Source organism: Lactuca serriola, chromosome 7, assembly GCF_051521515.1.
Source record: "Lactuca serriola cultivar US96UC23 chromosome 7, Lser_US96UC23_V15, whole genome shotgun sequence".
Classification (NCBI taxonomy): Eukaryota; Viridiplantae; Streptophyta; class Magnoliopsida; order Asterales; family Asteraceae; genus Lactuca; species Lactuca serriola.
In genome coordinates, this window is record NC_136414.1 from 69968211 (window position 1) to 69989591 (window position 21381).

The following is a 21381-nucleotide window of genomic DNA, read 5'->3' on the forward strand; positions in this document are numbered from 1 at the left end:
AGTCTCGTCGTGGAAGGGACTTGTAAGATTTGGTAAAAGGGGAAAGTTGAGTCCAAGGTTTATTGGACCGTTTAAAGTTCTTCAAAGGATTGGGAACCAAGCTTACAAGCTCGAATTACCAGAAGAACTAAATGGTATTCATAACACTTTCCATGTGTGTTATTTGAGGAAGTTCACGGGGGAAGTTCCCGACATAATTCCAATTTCTGAACTAAGATTGGATGAGAACAAGAGGTTGATTAAAGAACCCGAGGCAATTGTTGACCGAAAGACTAAGAAGCTTCGATGCAAGATGGTCGAATTAGTGCTTGTTCGTTGGAAACATTCGAATGGGCCAAATCTCACTTGGGAGACAGAGAGTGACATGTTGAGTCGCTATCCGCATTTGTTTGTTGATGTGTGATTCCGGGGATGGAATCATCCTAAGGTGGAGAGAATTGTAACGCCCGCATTTCCAGACTAGGCATTATTGTTGATGTAATAGTCTAGGTTAACCCTTGTAACTCTTTTTGAAGTATTAATGATGAAATATTTGAGGATTATGTGAATTATATGAATTATGTGTTTATTTTCTTAATTATTTTAACTTAATGAATTAAGAATAAAACGAGCGTCAAAGTTAAAGTGTGAGATAAGCCCGATATTTTGCATGAAGATGTAGTGGTTGAAACACGGATTCCGGAGATATAAAGAATGTCGAAATCCGAGTTATAACGAAGAAGTTATGACCTGTCGAAGTTTTGTGACAGAACCGACGACGCTGAATGACGTAAAAAGTGAAATTTACGTTAGAGCAATATTTAGCCTTAGTGATCTAAATGAAAGTCGTAGAGTTCGTTAAACCGAGAGCGTGCATAAAAAGAACGCCCAAATCTGACTTCGTATGAGGAAGTTATGATTTTCCGAAGTTTCGACTTAGCAGTATGCAGCCCGAATACTCGATTTTAGACCGAGCGCTTATTAGCCAAAACAATCTAAACGAGAATTGAAAATCTCGTTAATAGTAGTGAAACGGTAAAAAGACAGGCGAAAACGGACGTCAGATAAAGAAGTTATGAATTTATAACGGAGTTTTCCTATCTCGGCCTACTAAAAATAAATAATAAAAATAAACTCAAAACTAGCCGACGGAGTCTAAATGAAAGTTGTAGAGCGTAGTCTCACCTAAGTGTGGATATAAAGAACTTCGAAAACAGAGTTCATATGAGGAAGATATGAATTTTTGAAATTTATTAAATAATTAAAATATTAAATTTAATTATAAATTCCGATATTATCCAAAGGGGGGGGGGGGGGAGTCAGCGACCTTATCCAGGTTACACCCAGCGTAAATCGAGGATCCAGCCCCCTATAAAAGGGAGTCCGAGGCTTCCGAGTTTCTTTGCTTAATTCTTCTTCTTCTTCTCTCTCTCTCTCTCTTTCTCTCCCGTTTTACCTCGATTTTCGTGCAAGAGATATCCTGAAGCCCCGGTATCATTATCGAGACCCGAAGCAAGTCCCGAAGACCCAGAGAAGTAAAATTCCCGAGTCGAAGCTCTGCCCGCGAGGAGCCCGGTTTTGTGAAGATCTTCCAGATCTGCCGAAGAATACTACTTCTACAAGCTGTAGTGTTGTCTGATCATCTTCTGATCAAGTGAGTGCGTAGTTACCTTCTTCTAACGCATAATTATGAAGTGTTTTATACGAAATACGTGTTATGTGTATATTTTGTTGTTATATGTGTGAATGTATATTGACTTTCTTCTATCTCATAAATATGATTTATTCTCTATGAAATACGTGTTATGTGTATGTATCTCATTTGTTGTTTGGAATATCTATTGAATGGGAATGCTATACAGGTTTTAAACTATGTATAAAAATATATATTTTTTATCTACTAATATGTTGGGTAGAACATGGGTAGATAGTTGTGTGATAAACATATGAGATGCCTCGATGTTGTTTTTGATTTAGTTATCTAGCGGAATTTAGATGACGACCACAGACTTTTCTAGACAGTCTCGTGGAACACTAGCAGGTTCGCCACCTGTAGGTGTTAATGAACTTGCGTGTTCATTCGTTGTACTCCATCCCTCTCATGGTTGCCTTATTTGACATATATTGTTGGGAAACCCCCGAAGCATGTGTTGTCACCCCGATGAAATATTCTAAGACTAGGTCTCTTGTGTTAGTTTTTTTAGGGACGTAAAGTGGGAATAACGGGAATGGGTAATTGGATTATTATTGGTTGATGAAATTAAATTAATTATTTATTGTGGGTTGAAAACCCTATATGCTCACCAGGCTCCCAAACCTGACTCACTCAGTTTTCTTTGTATTACAGGTAGTGGCGCCAGAGCATAAGTTAGATGACTTGTCAAGTTATTTTTAGATTATAGACTTCTTGTTGTAAATAACTGTTGTAAGGTTTGTATTGAAATGTTTATGCTTTTGGTCTGTTTATCGGAACATGACATCCCGAGTATTGTAATATAATGAAAAATACATCTCTTTAAGAAATGTTTTGGTAAATCTTATTTTTATAATATTTTGTTTTGGGAACAAATTCCGCAACTCTTTTAATCAAATGATTACTCTAAAATCATTTTAAAACCATAAATTAAACCGGTCTTTTATGCCCGTGATTTTGGGGATGTCACAGATAAAGTGTTCTATAAATAAAGATTGTAGATAAAGATGGAAAATAAAAAGCAATGGATTATGAGAAATCACGAAAAAAAAAGAACCAAACCTAGTAACCAACATCGAACAAAAACCCTACTTTCTTTACTTCAAAAAAATCAATGTACCTGCACATACTCAAAGCCGTAGAATTTCACAAAAAAATTTTATTTCATAAAAAAAAAAAAAAAAAGAGCCTGAAAAAAAATGGTGATAAACCGAAGAAGGCATATCAAATGCAACAAATAAAACGAAGATATAAACATAAATGATGCACCTAATAAATGATTTCTATCATATTATCCCTAAAATAAAAAAGAAGCCATCAATGAATCTTAACATTGTCGATGTTAGTGATAGTAACTTAGATTAAGCAAAAAAAGACCTGATACTAGAGATGAAGTGGGGGGATACGATCAGCTTCGTTACAGATTTATTGGTTATAGTTTCTTTATGTTTAATATTGGGGGGGGGGGGGGTTATGTGGTTTATTTTGAAGGAACATAAATAAGTTGCTATTTTTTGAAATAAGAAGTTTTATTTCGCAATATAGTCATAAAATAACAACGTATTTTGAAATTACATTGTCAAATGTTGGATTATACTTATGTAGACCCATTTTCACGCATAGTTGACTATATATAGTTGTTTTCCGTGTCACAATTAAAAATGTTTGAAGGTACTTACTTATATGTGATGAACAAGGTTATTGAACTAATAAAACAAAAAAAATGTTGTCTATACAGAGGTCCTTCAACGCTGTATATATATTTACCGATTTTAGTGTAATTTCTACACATTTCAATAATACCAAATTACCAATAACCCTGCTTTTTTATAATTATTCTGTAATATTTATATAAATTTGTATTTTATTTATGTGTTCCCTATGTTTAACGTTGGTCATAATCTAGTTGCTATCTCAAATTGAACTAGTCATCCCGCTTTCTAATTTTATATTTTTTGTCTAAATCTAAAATTCTGTTGAGAATTTAATCTAAACATCAAATTTTATTTCACATATGTAGAGGTTGTTAAAATTTGAAAAATGAAATGAAGAAAAAAGATTATTTGAAAATTTATAAAGCTCTATTTTAGGGGTGCATACATACATGTAAATGAAGTTGAATCATGAGTTTAAGATTTGAATTTTGAAGTTGACAATAATGATTCTATATCTATTTTCATCATTTTTGGTTTTCTTATCCATTGAAAATATCTTTAAATCTAGGTTAATTTTTTTTTTTGGCAGCTTGTTTACTAAAGCATGTATGTATCGAACCATATGGCATTTTTTGTTTATTATTTTTTTTTGTGTATCATTTTTAAAAAATTTAAACCAACAATTTAATTATGTCTAAAATTTCCAGTTATTTTTTTGGAAACATATTCTCATAAGTTGGTGACTTCTTAAAAGGTATAGATACAAACTTTGAGCTTACATTGATGTTTCTATTTGCTAGCATATTGAATGTATCCCTTATAATTCATTCTAAACATCAGTTGCAAGTAATCAGTACATCCAAATAGTCCATGAATTATATTTCTTTTTTTAAAACGACATACATCAAACACTCCAAATCAATTATCCAAAACTCTATTATTTATTGTATGCACCATTATAATCTGATCAACTACACAATGAATTTAGTAGCTCTGGTTCTTGAGAATATTCGGCTAAAAATGTATAAATGACCAAATTAAAAAAAAAAATCTGGCTTTATTAGACCTAAAACATTTGTAAAACGGATATTTTTTTGAAAAAATATACACTTGTAAAACGGATATTTTTTTGAAAAAAAAAATCTGGTTTTTATGTCATTTGCCCTATGATTCTAATAAAATTAATTTTTATATTTTTTTTTTTTTTTGATTTTGGTTAACAGAATTTCACTATAGAACTTGAACTTGTGTTGATAATGTCTTTTTGTGGAAGGAGTATAGAGTACTTCACGAGTTATTATCCGATCTTCCGACCCCATGGCCATTGCAATTGGCAATACTTCCAAAAGCAATTCAAAACCCCAGCTTACGACTTCACAGTATGATGCCATTCCCTCCTTTTCTGCCAACTTTTTTGCAGTCCCAATGCATTAATAAATCATAATTACGACGAGCATAAATTGACCTAACTTTCTTCGATGTGTGTAATTCAATCCGTTCACAAGAAAACCCCCAATCGAGTTCTTGGATTCAACCTTTCTTCCCCTCTCCAGCTGTAGGTTTGAGATGGAGATTCTTTATTGTTATCTCTTCTTCATGTTCATCTTCTCCGTTTCATCTGCTTCCGATCCTTTCTCAGAAGCACTATTGAGCTTGAAATCGGAGTTCACTGTTCCACCAGATATTTTAAACGATTGGGTTATCCCTCAAGAACAAAACCCATCTCCAAATATTCATGCTTGTTCTTGGACGGGTGTACAATGCGATCAAAACTCGACAAAAGTCATCGGCATAGACCTTTCCTTGAAAAATCTCAGTGGGGTTTTATCTGGGGTTCAGTTCAATCAGTTTGTTGACCTAATTGATCTAAACATAAGTCACAACTCGTTCTCCGGCGAACTCCCTATCGGGATCTTCAATCTCACCAGCTTGAAAACCCTTGACATTAGCAGAAACAATTTCTCCGGCGATTTCCCAATTGGAATATCCAATCTCCAGAACTTGGAAGTTCTTGATGCTTTCAGCAACAGCTTCTCGGGATCACTTCCGCCAGATGTCTGTGAAATTGCCTCTGTGAAAGTTCTTAACTTTGCTGGAAGTTATTTCAGTGGACCCATTCCAGGAGCATACGGATCATGCAAAAGTCTCGATTTTCTTCACCTCGCAGGCAATTCTCTAACTGGGTATCTACCAATCGAGTTTGGACACCTTCAAACTGTCACTCACATGGAGATCGGATACAATTCTTATCAAGGAAACATCCCATGGCAATTTGGTAATATGAGTGAGCTCCAGTATCTCGATATAGCCGGAGCTAATCTTTCAGGTCCAATCCCAAAGGATTTAGGTAAATTAACCAAACTTAACACACTTTTCCTCTTCAAAAACCATCTCTCTGGTTTAATCCCAGTGGAAATCGGCAACATTTTGACTCTTTCAAGCCTAGATCTTTCCGACAACATGCTTTCCGGCCCTATTCCAGAGAGTTTTTCAGATTTGAAAAGCCTAAAATTGCTTAGCCTTATGTATAACGACATGAATGGTTCTATTCCCGAGGGCATCGCGAAGCTTCCAGAGCTCGAATCGCTTCTTATTTGGGATAATCTCTTTAGTGGCACACTTCCACAAGAATTGGGCAAACACTCTAAACTCATATCTGTCGATGTTTCATCAAATGGTTTTGTGGGTGTGATTCCTCCCGATATATGTTCACAAGGTGCGTTAACGAAATTAATGCTCTTTTCGAATTATTTCACGGGTTCCCTTTCGTCAATTTCCAATTGTTCTTCTCTTATTCGTATTCGCCTCGAAGACAATTCGTTTTCCGGTGATATATCTTTGGATTTCAAGCTTCTTAGTAATGTCTCTTATATCGATTTATCTGGGAATAGGTTTACCAATGGGATTCCTTCTGATATATTTCTTGCTTCAAATCTCGAGTTTTTTAGCGTCTCTAATAATCCCGAACTTGGTGGGACCCTCCCGGAAAAAACATGGTCGTCGCCGGCGCTCCAGAACTTTTCAGCTTCTTCTTGCAATATCTCCGGCGAAATCCCTGGATTCCAGTTCTGTAAGTCGTTATACTCCATCGAATTGAACCAGAATCACTTATCCGGAATCATCCCAGAGAGTTTATCTGTTTGCAACAGCCTCGGAACATTAAATTTGGCCGGAAATAACTTTTCCGGCGAGATTCCGGCGAAGTTAGGAAACTCCATGAAGTTGAAATCTCTTAACTTGTCAAACAACGATCTTTCAGGTCCAATTCCATTTACATCAATGGAAATTACTTCCTTTCTTGGAAACCCAAACCTTTGTGGTGCACCCCTGGTAACCCCATGCCACAACGGGAATGGAATACACACCGGAATGGAATTAAGAAGCCGGAATCACAAAATAGCTTGGGTACTTATACTAAGTGCAATAGTAGTTGTACTCTTGGCTTCCCTTTTCGGGATCATTTACTATCGAAAACAAAACGTAAACCGGAACTGGAATCTCGATTCCTTCGGTGGATTACCAAATCTCACGGCTTCCGATGTTTTAAAAAGTTTTGATTCCATTGAAGCGATGGAATCCCCACATTCATCTAATTCCGTTTGCAAAGCGGTTTTGCTAACCGGGATGACCGTAATTGTGAGAAAAATCGAATGGGGGGCAAAAAGTTCGAATCTTTTGATGGATTTTGTGAACCGAATTGGGAATGCAAGACATAAGAACGTGATTCGGTTGTTGGGTTTTTGTTATGATAAGAATCTTGGGTATTTGTTGTATGAGTATTTGCCTAATGGGAATCTTGATGAAAAGATTGGAATCAAGAGAGATTGGGGTTCAAAACATCGGCTTGTGGTTAACATTGCAAAAGGGTTATGTTTTCTTCACCATGATTGTCGTCCGGCTATTTCTCATGGAAATTTGAAGGCAGGTAATGTGGTTTTTGATGAAAATATGGAGCCACGTTTGTCCGAATTCGCATTCAAAACAATATCTGCAATGGAATCAGGTAAACTATATATGAGTGTTTCTTTTAAGATAATGCAGAAATTAGTTGATAAGCTAGCTTATTTTTCGAGTTTTTTTAAGTTGTCATGTATGGCAAGCCAAGAAGTAACTTATAAGCTAGCTTTTAAAAAAATTACTTAAATTAGTTTTTCAGTTTTTTAAACAATTTTCAAACATACCCTTAATTAATTATAAATCACATATTTTTCTAAATGCATTTTTGTGTCATTTTATATCTTCCAACTAGTTTATTAATTAGTTTTTACCAAATGTCATTTTTAGCAGCTAGTTTATAAGCCAGTAGCTAGCTTTTCAGTTAACAGTTAATTTTTCAGTTAGCAACTAGTTTTTCATCTAATATGTCAAACATAGTCTTAATAGAAAAAGACAAAGTAGTTTTTTCCAATTAAGTCCATAACCTTTTACAAATTTCATTTATTTATTTTGGGCCAATCACAAAAATAACCAAAAGCAGAAAGTTAAAATAACCAACTTCGTAACTTTTATTACAAAATAGCCACCCATTTTGTACATGGGTTTTGTGAAATACCTTTTAAAACAAAATTGCATTGCGATTTCTTGCATTTAACAATTTTCTTGAAAATATTTTAAACATCCTTTATCTATGACAGGCGAATACAACGGTGTCACGGATCACGAGTTGAAAGACGATATATTTAGCTTTGGGGAACTCGTTCTTGAAATTTTAACAAATGGAAAACGAAAAAAATGGGGAATGAGTGTCCAACGGACACCGAAAGATGTTATTTTGAAGGAAATATATAATGAAAATGAAGTTGGTGCTTCTTCTTCTTCAAAGTCTACTCAAGAGGAAATAAAGGTTGTTCTTGAAGTTGTTCTTGGATGCACTACAAGCAAGGTTTCTGATAGGCCTTCAATGGAAGAAGTTCTAAAGATTCTTTCACGATTGAAATAATAATAAATCCCATGAGGAATTAAAGATGGATTGTGTATTTAATTAGTGTTTTGCATGTAGGGTTTTAGTTTATAAAAATGTTGATATGTGGTTTGTAAAATGGTTTTGTTTTTTGCTTGTTTTAGAATGTTATATGTTGCGAATTTATGGTGTAGATAAATTGTTTATGCTCTTATTGATTAAAAAAAGATGAAATAGTAGTTTTTACAGCTTTTCGTGTATGTTTTGCTTTTTGGGTGAGTTGATCATTTTGCTTTATTGAATTGTATTTTCGGATCCTAAGTTGATGTTTTCACTTTGCTATTAGGGTAAAACCCTTCCTGGTGAAAAAAGCATGAATAAAGTATGTCATTTACCTACAAATGCGATTATATCTTCTTTTCTGTTTAAGTTTATTTTTTGTTATCAAGGTTATTAAAATTGAGATATCATACGATTTCATCTAGGTAAATCTAGCCCGATCATATTAGGATCGGAGGGATGACCGTGAGATCGTTTGTAAAGTGAATCTAATATGAATCTTATAAAACTTTTTTGATTTGTTTATTGTTAAATGGTGTATTAGAAATGTATTTTTCATGTTATAAAGTATTTATTGTTAATTGATGAATGAATAAGTTTTATGTTAAACGATTTTATATTGCATCCCAATCTTTATAGCCTTAGATTATATATCCATTAGAATTTAAGATAAATCTTGCTTTATTTAGCCGGTTTAAGATGATCTAAAAATAATCCAATGGTTTTATTATTTTGTATTTTCTGAAGATTGATAGTTGTCTAGAGAAGTGATAGAAATAGATGAGTAGGATAAAAAAAATAAGGGATATTAAGTAAAATTAACATAATCTCATGTAAACTTAAAGGAAATAACCCAAAATTTTACTTTTGTAAAATAATCGATTAGCCTCGAATGTTGTGTTCCGGATCGGAATTTGACTGGGTCGTTAGCATGGTACCGTTACTAAGGTCCCCTATATATATCACATTTCGAAGATTTAAGTTCAAATGGTATTTTAGACTTAAGCCAATCTCCATTCTGGTCATTTCACAATTCTTTTTTCTTTTTAAAGAGAATGTCTTCTGATAGTGAATAGTTCGAAGTTTTATCGGCAGTTACATATACATTGCATTAACTTAAGCACATTACATATTTAAATGTTGTCTAAAATACAAATATCTTATTAGGAACATGCACAACATGTCAGGAATGTAATGCATTTTTAGATAAAATATTTCCTTTGAAGTGGTTATTGCTATTTAAATCTTTTGTATGAGTAATAGTTATATTAAGAGCAACTAGAACATCTACCGAGCTAGAAAAAACATATCTAGAACACGAAGTTCATGTCCAAAAAGTGAAGAACTTGTCCGAAATAACGGTGAGCATTTGGACCTCTGGACCGTCTAGGTCCAGGACCAGGACCATGACTTGGACCTAGTAAGCCTCAACATGTCTGGTCCAAGGTTCACCAATTTCTACTAAATCAGTCTGATCCAAGAGCTAGGTCCGATTTAGTCCGGTCAGATTCGGTCCAAATACTTGCCCCTAGAGTCGTAATAGATAAACTAACTTTCGGTATGGCTTTTACGAGTTGTACCATATGCACCTAAAAATGTATACCGGAAAACTCAAACCTGGACATGCCTCAACAGGTCTGGTCCAAAGTCCACTAATTTCTGCTAAACCGGTTCGGTCCAAATTCTTACCCCTAGTTCGAAACACTAAGGACGAATCTAGAAACACAACAAACATTTATGGAACACACGAAAATCTTGTCTGAAATGGGATGCTAATATATAATTTTTGCAGCATGACAATATATATGATGTGATTCTCACAACAAAATTTAAACCATAATTGGATCAGGAAATTATGGTTAGGTTGTAGCCTACCTCGACACAAGCGACACTTTTCTAGGTGCCTTTTTTGGTAGGTGGGTCAATGTCTCGATGAGTGTAGAAGGCCACTTGTTACTATGTTATTATGTAACATCCCAAAAACCTAAATTTAAACCATAATTGGATCAGGAAATTATGGTTAGGCTGTAGCCTACCTCGACACAAGCGACACTTTTCTAGGTGCCTTTTTTGGTAGGTGGGTCAATGTCTCGATGAGTGTAGAAGGCCACTTGTTGCTATGTTATTATGTAACATCCCAAAAACCTAGAATAAAGTTTTCGTTTTTAACATAATATAACATCCATTTTTTATGTAAAGTTACATTCGGAATAAATCATTTGTTCATAAACCATTGTTCAAAAATTAGAGTTATAATGAAGACAATGCGGAATCTCGAATCATAAAGTTGTTGATGTGTGTGTACAGTCACGCCTTCGCAATTCGATAAGTACTTGCAAAATATTTAATCCACAACTGTAAGCACAAAGCTTAGTGAGTTCCCCAAAATATCTCATACAACACAACATAATAATCAGCTATGAGTTATCAACAACCCTGAGGACTATCAGTAGTCCTAGTAGGCTAACAGTATGCCCTGTAGATTAATAGCACACCTCACAGATTAACATTAACCCTAGGGACTATCAGCAGTCCCATGGACTCACAACAGCCCAGGAGTTATCAGCATATCAGTTCACATATAATAGTTATCAACAATTAACACCCAGCTAGTCAACATGCAGATACTACCACACGGACAAGCATAATGAGAGGACTCACCTTGCAAATAGCAGCTAGAAATACGAGAACTCTCGCACACAAGGTAAACAGGAACAACGAGACACCTAACAACAGTAAAGTCATACCATATCAACCTACATTCTTAAAAACCTATCTTGACCCAAAAAGTCAAGCATGGTCAAAAGTCAATGGTCACGTAGTGACCACTCACAGGTCACGTCATGACTAGAAAATGACAAACTAGTCGCGAACACATCTTACGACGTGACATGCTATTTCTCATGTCGTGAGATCTGTTCTAAACAGCTTTGAGCATTAATCTCATAATCCCTTAAGCCCTTAAGCCATTCCTTGAGACTTTCCAGAGGGTCTTCCCCAACCCAAAAGACCATAAAAATCGTGGATTTTCCTCACCATTATCTTGACCCTCTTCCGGGTCCTCATCAACGGCTGGTGCATCAGCCTCGACCAAGTTAAAAATCTTAGATCTACTAACCATGATTCATTTCTAAGCACCATAATAGATCCAAAATATCACAAGACATAGCCTTTGGAACAGGAGTTTTCCAAACTCCACTCAATCAACATAAAGGGATCCAAAATAAGTTAAAAACCTTAGATCTACTAACCAAATGGCATAAATCATGGAGCTTGAATACTTATAAGGGTACATAATATGCTTAGAAGGTTGAAATGCTTCTAGATCTAGCTTCTTGGAGTCACAAACTATTTGCTTCTTCACCAAAGGAAAAACAGAAAGTATTAACTCTAAAAGATGGAAGGAAAAGGGCATGAGATTTGTTCTTTGGATTTCAGGGGATGGAGACTAATGAAAGACAAAACCTTAGGAGTTAGTGCCCTTAAATAGGGCTCAAGGCCCGAGATTAGGGTTAGCGTTTTGCGGTAGTATGTCACGCATAACACTTAGGCGTATCACGCCCTACGTGGCATAACCGCGACACGACCAAGAAACGACGTGTTGTGCCCCATAGCAAAGCCCTATTTCTCAAATTAAAATAAAAGGAATAACTTAACAAATACATATCAGATAACATGTGTTACAAAGAAGATGCAAATGTGTTTGAAACATACGAATCTACAAAATAATATATTAGTAATAAGATCCAATACCTTTATATTATGTAGAAAAAAGTGTGCTATTTGTTGGTGGCATTTGTCTTTATATGTATAACGGTCTATCATTCTTCTCTCAATAGGAAATATAAGCACTCAATGAAATATAAGCACTCAAACAATCACAATTTGCTTCCCTTGTAACATGTTTCCTGTAATATCAACTAATATGTCCTTCAAGAAGTAACTTAACACTTTTTTTTTAGTCGATGATGGGATGCAAACGTGCGATCGAGCATGTCGGACTTGAAAATTATATGCAACCTTATCTTTTGTAGCCCTTAATCGTCGTTTACATTTTTTTCACAAACAAAGTGCTTCAAACTTGTCTATTTTCATCCACAATGCTAACTTAAAAGAAAGTGTTTGATGACTTCAGTCCGAAATACATCAACCATTTTATTCTTGTTAGCTTATTTTTGTTATAATTTAATTATATATTCAAGCAACTTAACAAGCAATTAACGATAACCCAACATTTTCTTACCAAAACAAAATTAAAGTTAAACTACAAAATTAATTTGTCAATAAACAAGGGTATCATCAAAATCCCTATTACAATAATAAAAAAACACATAATTCAAAATCGTAAACACCTCAGAATCCAAGCTTAGTCCTACGCCAGTGTCTGCGCTTTGCATTGTACCTGATTTAAATTTATAGCATGTAAGAACCTAAACGCATTTTCAATTGTTATCACTTTAAAGTTTTAACCAAAGATGATATTTTTAAGTGCAATCATGGGTAAAAACGTAAAATTGACCTGATGGTGTTGTCAGTCCTCATGCGAATCCAGTGAGGAATGGGCCTATTCTGCCTCATCTTCTTCGCAAGCTTCTTCTTGATCATGAATGACTTGTGTGACGGCTGTATACAAAAAAAGGCGACTTATTTAACAGAAGAAAACTCAAATTTCACATCTAGAAAAACAGTTTTTGCTGTGTTTGGTTGGAAGGAATTGAAATCTCTAAGAACCGAATTCAATTAAGGGGAATATTGTGGAATTGGAATCTCTAAGAACTGAATTCAATCTAGGGTTAAAAAGGTAGCTTTATTTAACAAGGGTAAATGCAGAAATCGAATTCCATGGGATATAAGAAGAAATGATGAAACCAATTGGTAAGTAGATTTGTGAAGTCTGGAATTGAATTCCATACTCATTTGGACGGGATTCAAAGGAATTGAATTCCAACTCTCATTATTCTCATTTTGTGAATTTGTACATAATCGAAACGCTTTCTATCTTCAATAACTAAATCTCTGCTTTCGACGTACTAAAGTAGCTTGGATCAAAGCAAATCGATTTAGCAATTAAACATTTAAAAGCCAAAACCGTAAATGCCCCAGAGACGAAATATAGATGCTTCGAAATCAAAATCAACCAAGTATTACGGTTTTACGAAACCTAAAATGTAAAAGTTCTAAATGCCAGATAGAAGCGAATTAGGGTTTGTAATTCGTAAGGAACAAACAGTAAACAAAAAAACCATGGGGAGAGATATTACCATGGCGGAGAATGGAGATCCTCCTGCTTCTTTCTCTAGTGTGGTTTGCTCAGACGACAGACGAAGGCAACGCTTTGAGACTAGTTTATATAGCTAGGGTTTCATTTGTGTGGGTTAGGCTTTAAGCCCAATTGTATTCTGGACTCCTTTGCCATGGTCCATAACAATAGGATCCATTAGACGTGGATAAAAAGGGTCCAATCATCCGGGTTTTTTTTAGGTTTAGTTCGGTCAATGTGTTAACTAATTTTTGGGAAAATGACTTTTGAGGGTAATTAACTTTTGCGTTTGTACTCATTTGGTCCCTTTTTCTTTTTTTTGTATTCAATATACCATCGAACTTGTTGTTGGTGTTTACCATGGCCCTTTTGACCGGCTTTTGACCTGTGATAGTCGGTCAAAGGGTTATGGTGAACACAAACAACAAGCTCGATGGTATATTGAGTACAAAAAAAAAAAGGAAATGGACCAAATGAGAACAAACGCAACAGTTGGTTATCCTCCTGATTCAATTTTCCTTTACTCATTTACAACAAATCCCACATCATCTCCTACTGATATTAATGACTTTATGAGATTCACTCTTGCTTCTCTTCAAAACATAACCTACGAAAGGACATTATTCATGCATGTACAACTTTGTAATGCACTTGAATATTTATTAGGGGAATCTTGACTAAGCCGGCGCATTTCATGACTACATTTACATTTCCAATCAAATGATTTATTGTATCATGGATTCTAGACAAGTCTACAAACGAGTGGAATCACATGTGCTATGATTTTTGAATTTACTTAGCTTTAAGATCGAACTCATGAGATAAGATACAACATCAATATGTACAATATTTTGAATCTACAAAAGCAGCATGATATTGTTAGGGGCAGAACTCTTAAGGGGCCAGGGGAGGCCATGGCCCCCCTGGTTTTTAACCTGTTAATACCCTCATATATATATATATATATATATATATATATATATATATATATATATATATATATATATATATATATATAGATTTAAGATTTTGTACAAGTTATTTAATTTAGAAGGACGTGGTTATAGAAACTTGAAAAGAAATCACCACAAAAGTAAAAATCTAAAGTATGTGAGGATACCTATAATTCCTAATTTGGAGGAAAACTTATCCTCCGAAAAGAAAATATTGAAAATTTTAGTTTTTAATAACCATGGAAACAAAATTTAAACATTAAAATATTAGAAGTAAAACTCAAAACCTAAACCTTAATAATCAGTTATCGACGCTTCTCTTTTGTAGTCACTGACGCTTCTCTTTTGTAGTCTCTGTTACATCGTTGTCAAAGTATTGTTACATGGTTGTCAAAGTATTTGAGTCGATGAACCTTTGCCATCGATTGTCAGGGCTCTCAGCCTCTCTGGCTTTCGCGACTCCGATCGCAGTAAATCTCTACAGCCTTGCTTTACATGTAAGTCGAACACCATACATCTTCTTTCCTTCTTCTCCTGTGTTTTGTTCTCTCTCTTATTAGAGATTTAGAGTTGCTTTAAGGTTTCTTTATTGCTTTTTATTTATCTATGGATGGATATAGTACATTAGTAAACTATGCTCACATGTGTCTCTCTATGCTACACTGTGTCTCATCACAATCACTCAGACTACAACGATAGCTGCTGACTTTTTTTTATTATCCTTTCATAGATACTTACATAACATATGATTATTAGTTACATATATTTTATTAAGTTGTTTAGGAAATAGCTTTGGTTTTTTTTTTTCTTAAGAGACCATAATTTATTTTTTTTTTACTAATGCGTATGACAGAATTTGAGACGTTGGCATGCTTTTATTATTCTTTTTTATTTTTGTGTTTATATTTGCATTGTTTAGTTGTCTAATTAGAGTTTGAGATAAATTGTTACAAAACTAATACTTAAATAAAAACTATAAGGTTTTTTTGATATATTATAAATGTAAACCAAATTAAGCTTTTTCATATTCTCTTTGTTTTTAAGTTTTAGTTTCGGCCCCCCTAATATTGTTGTTCGTGTTCCGCCCCTGGACATTGTACATATTGATGTTGTATATTATCCCATGAGTTCGATCTTAAAGCTAAGTAAACTCAAAAATCATAGCACTTGTGATTCCACTCGTTTGTAGATTTGTCTAGAATCCATAATATGATAAATCATTTGATTGCAAATGTAAATGTAGTCATGAAATGCGCCTACTTAGTCAAGATTCCCCTAACAAATATTCAAGTGCATTACAAAGTTGTACATGCATTAATAATGTCCTTTCGTGAGTTATGTTTTGAAGAGAAGCAAGAATGAATCTCATAAAGTCATTAATATCAGTAGGAGATGATGTGAGATTTGTTGTAAATGAGTAAAGGGAAAATGAATCAGGAGGGTAACCAACTGTTGCGTTTGTTCTCATTTGGTCCCTTTCCTTTTCGTGTACTCAATATATCATCGAACTTGTTGTTTGTGTTCACCATAACCCTTTGACCGGCTATCACAGGTCAAAAGCCGGTCAAAAGGGCTATGGTAAACACCAACAACAAGTTCGATGATATATTGAATACAAAAAAAAAAGAAAAAGGACCAAATGAGTACAAACACAAAAATTAATTACCCTCAAGAGTCATTTTCCCTTTAGGTTATTACGGTTGGATTTCGGATTTTTTGTTCATTTCGGGTTTTTCCCCGGTCCTGTGTTGATGTTAATAAGTTAAATTTTATCAATTAATTATAATAATGATGTTATTAGTAACTAATAAAATACGCTAATTGGCTAAATTATTTGTTAAATAAATTAAACAATAGAGTTAATGTAGTAGCAATGTGAGGAAGTCATCAAAGAGTAAGGTATTGTTTGTTTTTGAATAAGTAAACATGAACCACATCTATAGAAAATGATGTGTGATAAACTTTTGCAGCAAGGAAGAAAATAACTATTTGTTATTTAAAATTTGTAAATTGTATAAAAATAATAAGTTTTTAACTTAAAAAACTTTTCGGATAATTTTAGTTTTACAATACTAAATATGCAACAATCATACCAAACGTCACCCTCAATGACTAAGCTTTATTTACTAAGTTGATATGCATGTGAATTTATTAAAATTTTAAATCGTTTATTTAAATGAGCTAATCAACGGGTTTATCGCAGGTGATCACCAACCTAGCTGGTTGTGATGCATCATGGGTTATAGACTTTAGTGGGTGAGGTTAAGAGTTTGATTTTTGGCTGAACACATTTTGGGGATTTTCCCTGGATTGACGTGGGTTCGATTCTTCGTTCCCTTTGGTGGTGAGTGGTGCCTCTCTTGGTGGCCCGCCAGGCATTCATAATCCATCGGGTCGGGTTACCCTCTATCTATTTGTCGGTTCAAAAAAAATATATATCAGTGGGTTTATCTTAACATAAATATGGATAAAAATAAAATATAGACAAAACTTCATAAATGGTCTTTGTGATTTTATAAAATCTGAAGTTTCGTTTCTAATTTTAAAAAACATCATGAATGGTCCTTGTGGTTTCAAAACTTAGAAAAAAAAAGGTCATTGTGGCTTACTCCGTCAGTATTTGTCCGTTAAATGAATGACATTTCCGTCATTTCGCTATCCGCTGGACCATTTATGAACTTTTGTCTTATTTAAAAAAATAGAAAATAAGTCTTGGACGGTCGCCCCTATCGTCCACCTCTGGGACGGGTCTGCAACTTAGAATAAGATAGAGACCATAAACTACGTAAGATATCCATAGTCAAACCATTAAACCATTAAGGGTGTGTTCGGCAGTCGACACAGAGCATTTGAGTGCTTCATAGTTTAGTCTACTACAAATTTCGTTTCATTTAGATTACTCCCTTTAAAAGTAATATATTTTTATTTACAATCTTTATATCCATACGTTTATTATGAATGTATGTATGGATGTTTTTTTAATAAAATCGTAAGTAAAAATATATTATATTTTAACAAGAGTAATGGTACTGAAAGTTGTAGTAGACTCAAAAAACGAACACGGTGATATAAAGATCGTTAAAATCTGATATAATATGAAGAAGTTATGACGTACAGAACATAAGACCTAATCAAACCACAAGACCTACACAACCATGCTGTCGAGATTGCGATTGACATAAGCATCAACCAGGGGCGGAACCAGAACTTTTCATTAGGGGTAGCATAATTTTTTCTTCACCGACAATAGCAATGCAATTTGTTTTTACCGATAATAACAATGCACTTAAATCTTTTACGAATTATCATAATAGTCAAGTACTTGCATTTCGCTACAATATGGGTGATGTAATATATTTGTTATATATTTGCTATTGTCTTTTCACTAAAAAAATATAAGTACATATTATGGGTAAAAATACAATACTTTTAAAAGACATCTATTTGTAAAAAGGAATATTTGAACAAAGGAAGTAAATGTTTAATTTAATACAATTTTGGAAGCCTATATCAACTCACTTGCACTCCATCTTGTGTTTGCTCCAGAAGTTTCATGGTAATTTGTTTTAGTACTTTTGATTTGTAATATGTACTTAAATTACGAACACTACACCAACCTACCCACACCTAACAATATTTTTATTTGTAGGAACTATAACATATTCACAATTTCCAGAAATGGGGCAATGAACCAAATATGTCATTCGGATGAAGATATTAATAATCCTTTAAATTGAAATCATTATCCTTGAAAAGGAGCTCAAATTAAATAATAATAATTTATTGCTTTTGTGATTAACTCATAGGGGGCACAATAAATAAGGCATATCCACTTTCGATATATGATGCATCAAAAATCAAAAAAACAATGTCTAATTAGAGAAATCGGATTATCTTCTATTGGAAGTTAGAGAAATTTAAAAACAAGACCTAATGGAAGGTTGTATAGATCAAAGGGAGAAATCTAAAAACCTAGAACTAACAAATCAAATCATGATTGCCTTCATTTGGAAATTGGAGAAATTTGGGTTATCTCCATTGTGAAATTGGAGAAACTAACTTTACCTTCGTCTTCATCTCTTAGTAAGGAGTAGCACAACCCATCTATTTTTTCTCCCAGAGTATTTGCTTGCGGCACATTAGAATTAGATATGCAACCGGAGTACATTCAATCTTAGACAAAATTGAGGGGTAGCACGTGCTACCCCTGCCAACCAATTGGTTTCGCCTCTGACATCAACAACCTCAAACACCTTATCAATGATTGCCCCACGTTAGATGTCGTGAGAAAAAATCTTAAGAAATCATTCATAGTATTGAATGAGTACAAAAACAAAAAGATTTATTTTGAAACAAAAAAATATTAAAGACTAAATGAATACAAAAATATCAATGATTAAATGTATACAAAATGAGAAATACATTACCCTATTAAATTATTTTTCCCGACTAACCTGAAGTACTCGGTCATAAAGACCGAATGTATACAATTTAACTAATTGAATGGGTAAATAATAAAAAAAAAAACTTAGGACCCAAAAATATATAAATCAAAAAATAGTTACCTTTTTAAATATTATCCCAATATAATTTTGTCGACTAAAAAATTACGTCCAGATACCCCGACTTTTTACTTCGTCCGGTTGTAATGTTGACGGCTGGATGAAACGGAACATTTGAAGCGAAGTCGGTAGATTTAAAATACGAATCCAACCCCCTTTTTTTCGTTCATAAAGCAAAAACCTAAAGATTTCTTCCCCTATATTCGATCGTCATTGCAACGCAATTCAGAAATCCATATCTAGAATCACTATAATCCTTCTTATCGACCCACGAATTCGGCACTATTTTTCCATTATCGATCACCTACTCACCATCTTCAACTCTGTAGTTGAAACCCTAATCCTGATTTGTCTCAATTAGATTCAGTCATTTGCCAAAGAGAGGCGGAAGAAGATGAAGATCACCGCGTTACTAGTGTTGAAGTGCGACGCGAGATCCGACGGATCGGAACCCGTGATACTAGCAAACGCGACAGATGTGAGTCATTTTGGGTACTTCCAGAGAGTCACCGTCAAGCAGTTCATCGTCTTCGTTGGTCGGACCGTCGCCAAACGCACCCCTCCCGATCAACGCCAATCCGTCCAACACGAAGGTTTGTCTTTCACTTTCATCTTACTCGATTTCTCATCAAATTGATCAGTTGATCCTAATTTTAAGTTTTTAATCAATCATTGTTCTACCAATTTCGATATCATTGAGATTTGGAGCTTGGAGTTTGGACTAGTATTAGGTTAAATTATAGATCTTTGCTTTCGTTGAAGAAATGATCTGACTATTATCTAATTGAATTTGTTTAATCTGTGGTAAAGAGTATAAGGTGCATTCATACAACAGAAATGGTCTATGTGCGGTGGGCTTCATGGATGATCACTACCCCGTTAGAAGTGCTTTCTCTGTATTGAATAAGGTAAAACATCCATATCACTTCCATCTTAAGAACAAATTGTCTTTCAGAAGATTCAGATGCCATAACTAATTGTTCTTGATCAGGTAATAGATGAGTATCAAAAGTGTTTTGGTGATTCATGGAGGACAATACAAGCTGATAGCACCCAACCTTGGCCTTATCTAAATGAAGCTTTAACCAAATTTCAGGTAAATTTCTACTTTTTAGACTTTAATTTCTTAATCTTAATCTTTAAGCTTCGTTAATTGATTTTTAATCTCCTTAGGATCCTGCTGAGGCAGATAAGCTGTTGAAAATTCAAAGGGAGTTAGATGAAACCAAAATTATCCTTGTAAGCATATTCGTATTTTATTGTCATATTTTATATATAAATATGTGAGATATTTTAATTTATTTTGCTTTGTTGTATTTTTTTACAGCATAAAACCATTGATAGTGTTCTTGAAAGAGGGGTAAAACTTGACAGTTTAGTTGAAAAGAGTTCAGATCTGAGTGCAGCTTCACAGGTACATGTTTATTACTTTCCAAAAATAACTATGAATGATTTTTTACTTTTAGTTATTTGAAATGCATATAGTTTAATATTTTCAAACTATATTTAATCAAATTAAATGTTCCCAAGAAGTAGAGAGAAATAACAAGAATTATGGTGTTGATTGTGAAAAACAGATGTTCTACAAGCAAGCAAAGAAGACAAATCAATGTTGCACAATATTATGAGAGTATAGAAATTCTTATGACACACTTTTCACTTGATTTTAAGTAAAAGGTTTTTCACTTTCATGTGTTGAATCATTTGGAGATAAATTACATGTAATATTTGTGTCTACTATTTCTAATTCCTAAATCCCATGTACCATAATACTACTCATGATGTCTATGTTTATGTTATTTGTAATGTTTTTTTAACTAAAAGTTATAAGGATTTGATATTTTTTAAAAGCTAAAAGTTTAAGCTCTCAAAAACAAGTAAAAACTATAAAAATACTTCTATAACTTGTCTAATTTGAATTCAAAACTCTGTTCCAACATCAAATTACACAAATTACATCCCTAGTTACATTCTTAAAATGATTAAATCACAAATATAAGAAATTAAAGTTCAAGTATGACTCTTTTCATTTCTTCAAAATTTACACTTAATCAAGTCTTGAGTGAAAATCACACCCTAATTTTTATTGGTATAGTTTCAAATACATGAAACTTTTCCATATAATTTCTTATAATAAGATATCAAAAGATAAATTTTGAATCCATTTTATTGGAAAGAATATTTGAATTATTGTTTGGGTATTTCTTTTTAGCCGAGTTATTATGAACGATTGCATGAATTGCATTTCTTGATGTCCTTTATCGAAATTGAACCCACAATTCAAAACAATTATAAGTTTGAAGTAAAATATTCTTTTAA

The 21381-nt window shown here is 33.8% G+C and overlaps 3 protein-coding genes across 3 annotated transcripts; 2 read left to right on the forward strand and 1 right to left on the reverse strand.

Moving 5' to 3' along the window:
* Nucleotides 1-4607: 4607 nt before the first annotated feature.
* On the forward strand, nt 4608-8487 carry MOL1 (Leucine-rich repeat transmembrane protein kinase family protein). The gene is made up of 2 exons (XM_079008915.1): nt 4608-7330; nt 7962-8487. The coding sequence occupies exons 1-2, from the start codon at nt 4894-4896 to the stop codon at nt 8264-8266; spliced, it is 2742 nt and encodes a 913-aa protein (XP_078865041.1). The 5' UTR covers nt 4608-4893; the 3' UTR covers nt 8267-8487.
* A 4017-nt stretch (nt 8488-12504) lies between these two features.
* On the reverse strand, nt 12505-13679 carry LOC145063639 (large ribosomal subunit protein eL39z/eL39x). The gene is made up of 3 exons (XM_079011236.1): nt 13549-13679; nt 12807-12910; nt 12505-12689 (listed from the first exon to the last, which is right to left on the reverse strand). The coding sequence occupies exons 1-3, from the start codon at nt 13549-13551 to the stop codon at nt 12641-12643; spliced, it is 156 nt and encodes a 51-aa protein (XP_078867362.1). The 5' UTR covers nt 13552-13679; the 3' UTR covers nt 12505-12640.
* A 5554-nt stretch (nt 13680-19233) lies between these two features.
* LOC145063214 (VAMP-like protein YKT61) lies at nt 19234-20841 on the forward strand. Its single transcript, XM_079010806.1, has 6 exons — nt 19234-19655; nt 19873-19970; nt 20054-20158; nt 20236-20301; nt 20390-20476; nt 20640-20841. Exons 1-6 carry the CDS (start codon nt 19457-19459, stop codon nt 20688-20690), a joined length of 606 nt encoding a protein of 201 aa, XP_078866932.1. The 5' UTR covers nt 19234-19456; the 3' UTR covers nt 20691-20841.
* Nucleotides 20842-21381: the final 540 nt, after the last annotated feature.

Coding starts and splice junctions, on each gene's coding strand:
- MOL1 (XM_079008915.1), top strand. CDS start 4,894: ATGGAGATTCTTTATTGTTATCTCTTCTTCATGTTCATCTTCTCCGTT. Junction 7,331..7,961: donor AATATCTGCAATGGAATCAG/GTAAACTATATA, acceptor TATCTATGACAG/GCGAATACAACGGTGTCACG.
- LOC145063639 (XM_079011236.1), bottom strand. Junction 12,690..12,806: donor AGGACTGACAACACCATCAG/GTCAATTTTACG, acceptor AATTTAAATCAG/GTACAATGCAAAGCGCAGAC.
- LOC145063214 (XM_079010806.1), top strand. CDS start 19,457: ATGAAGATCACCGCGTTACTAGTGTTGAAGTGCGACGCGAGATCCGAC. Junction 20,159..20,235: donor AAGCTTTAACCAAATTTCAG/GTAAATTTCTAC, acceptor TAATCTCCTTAG/GATCCTGCTGAGGCAGATAA. Junction 20,477..20,639: donor ATCTGAGTGCAGCTTCACAG/GTACATGTTTAT, acceptor TGTGAAAAACAG/ATGTTCTACAAGCAAGCAAA.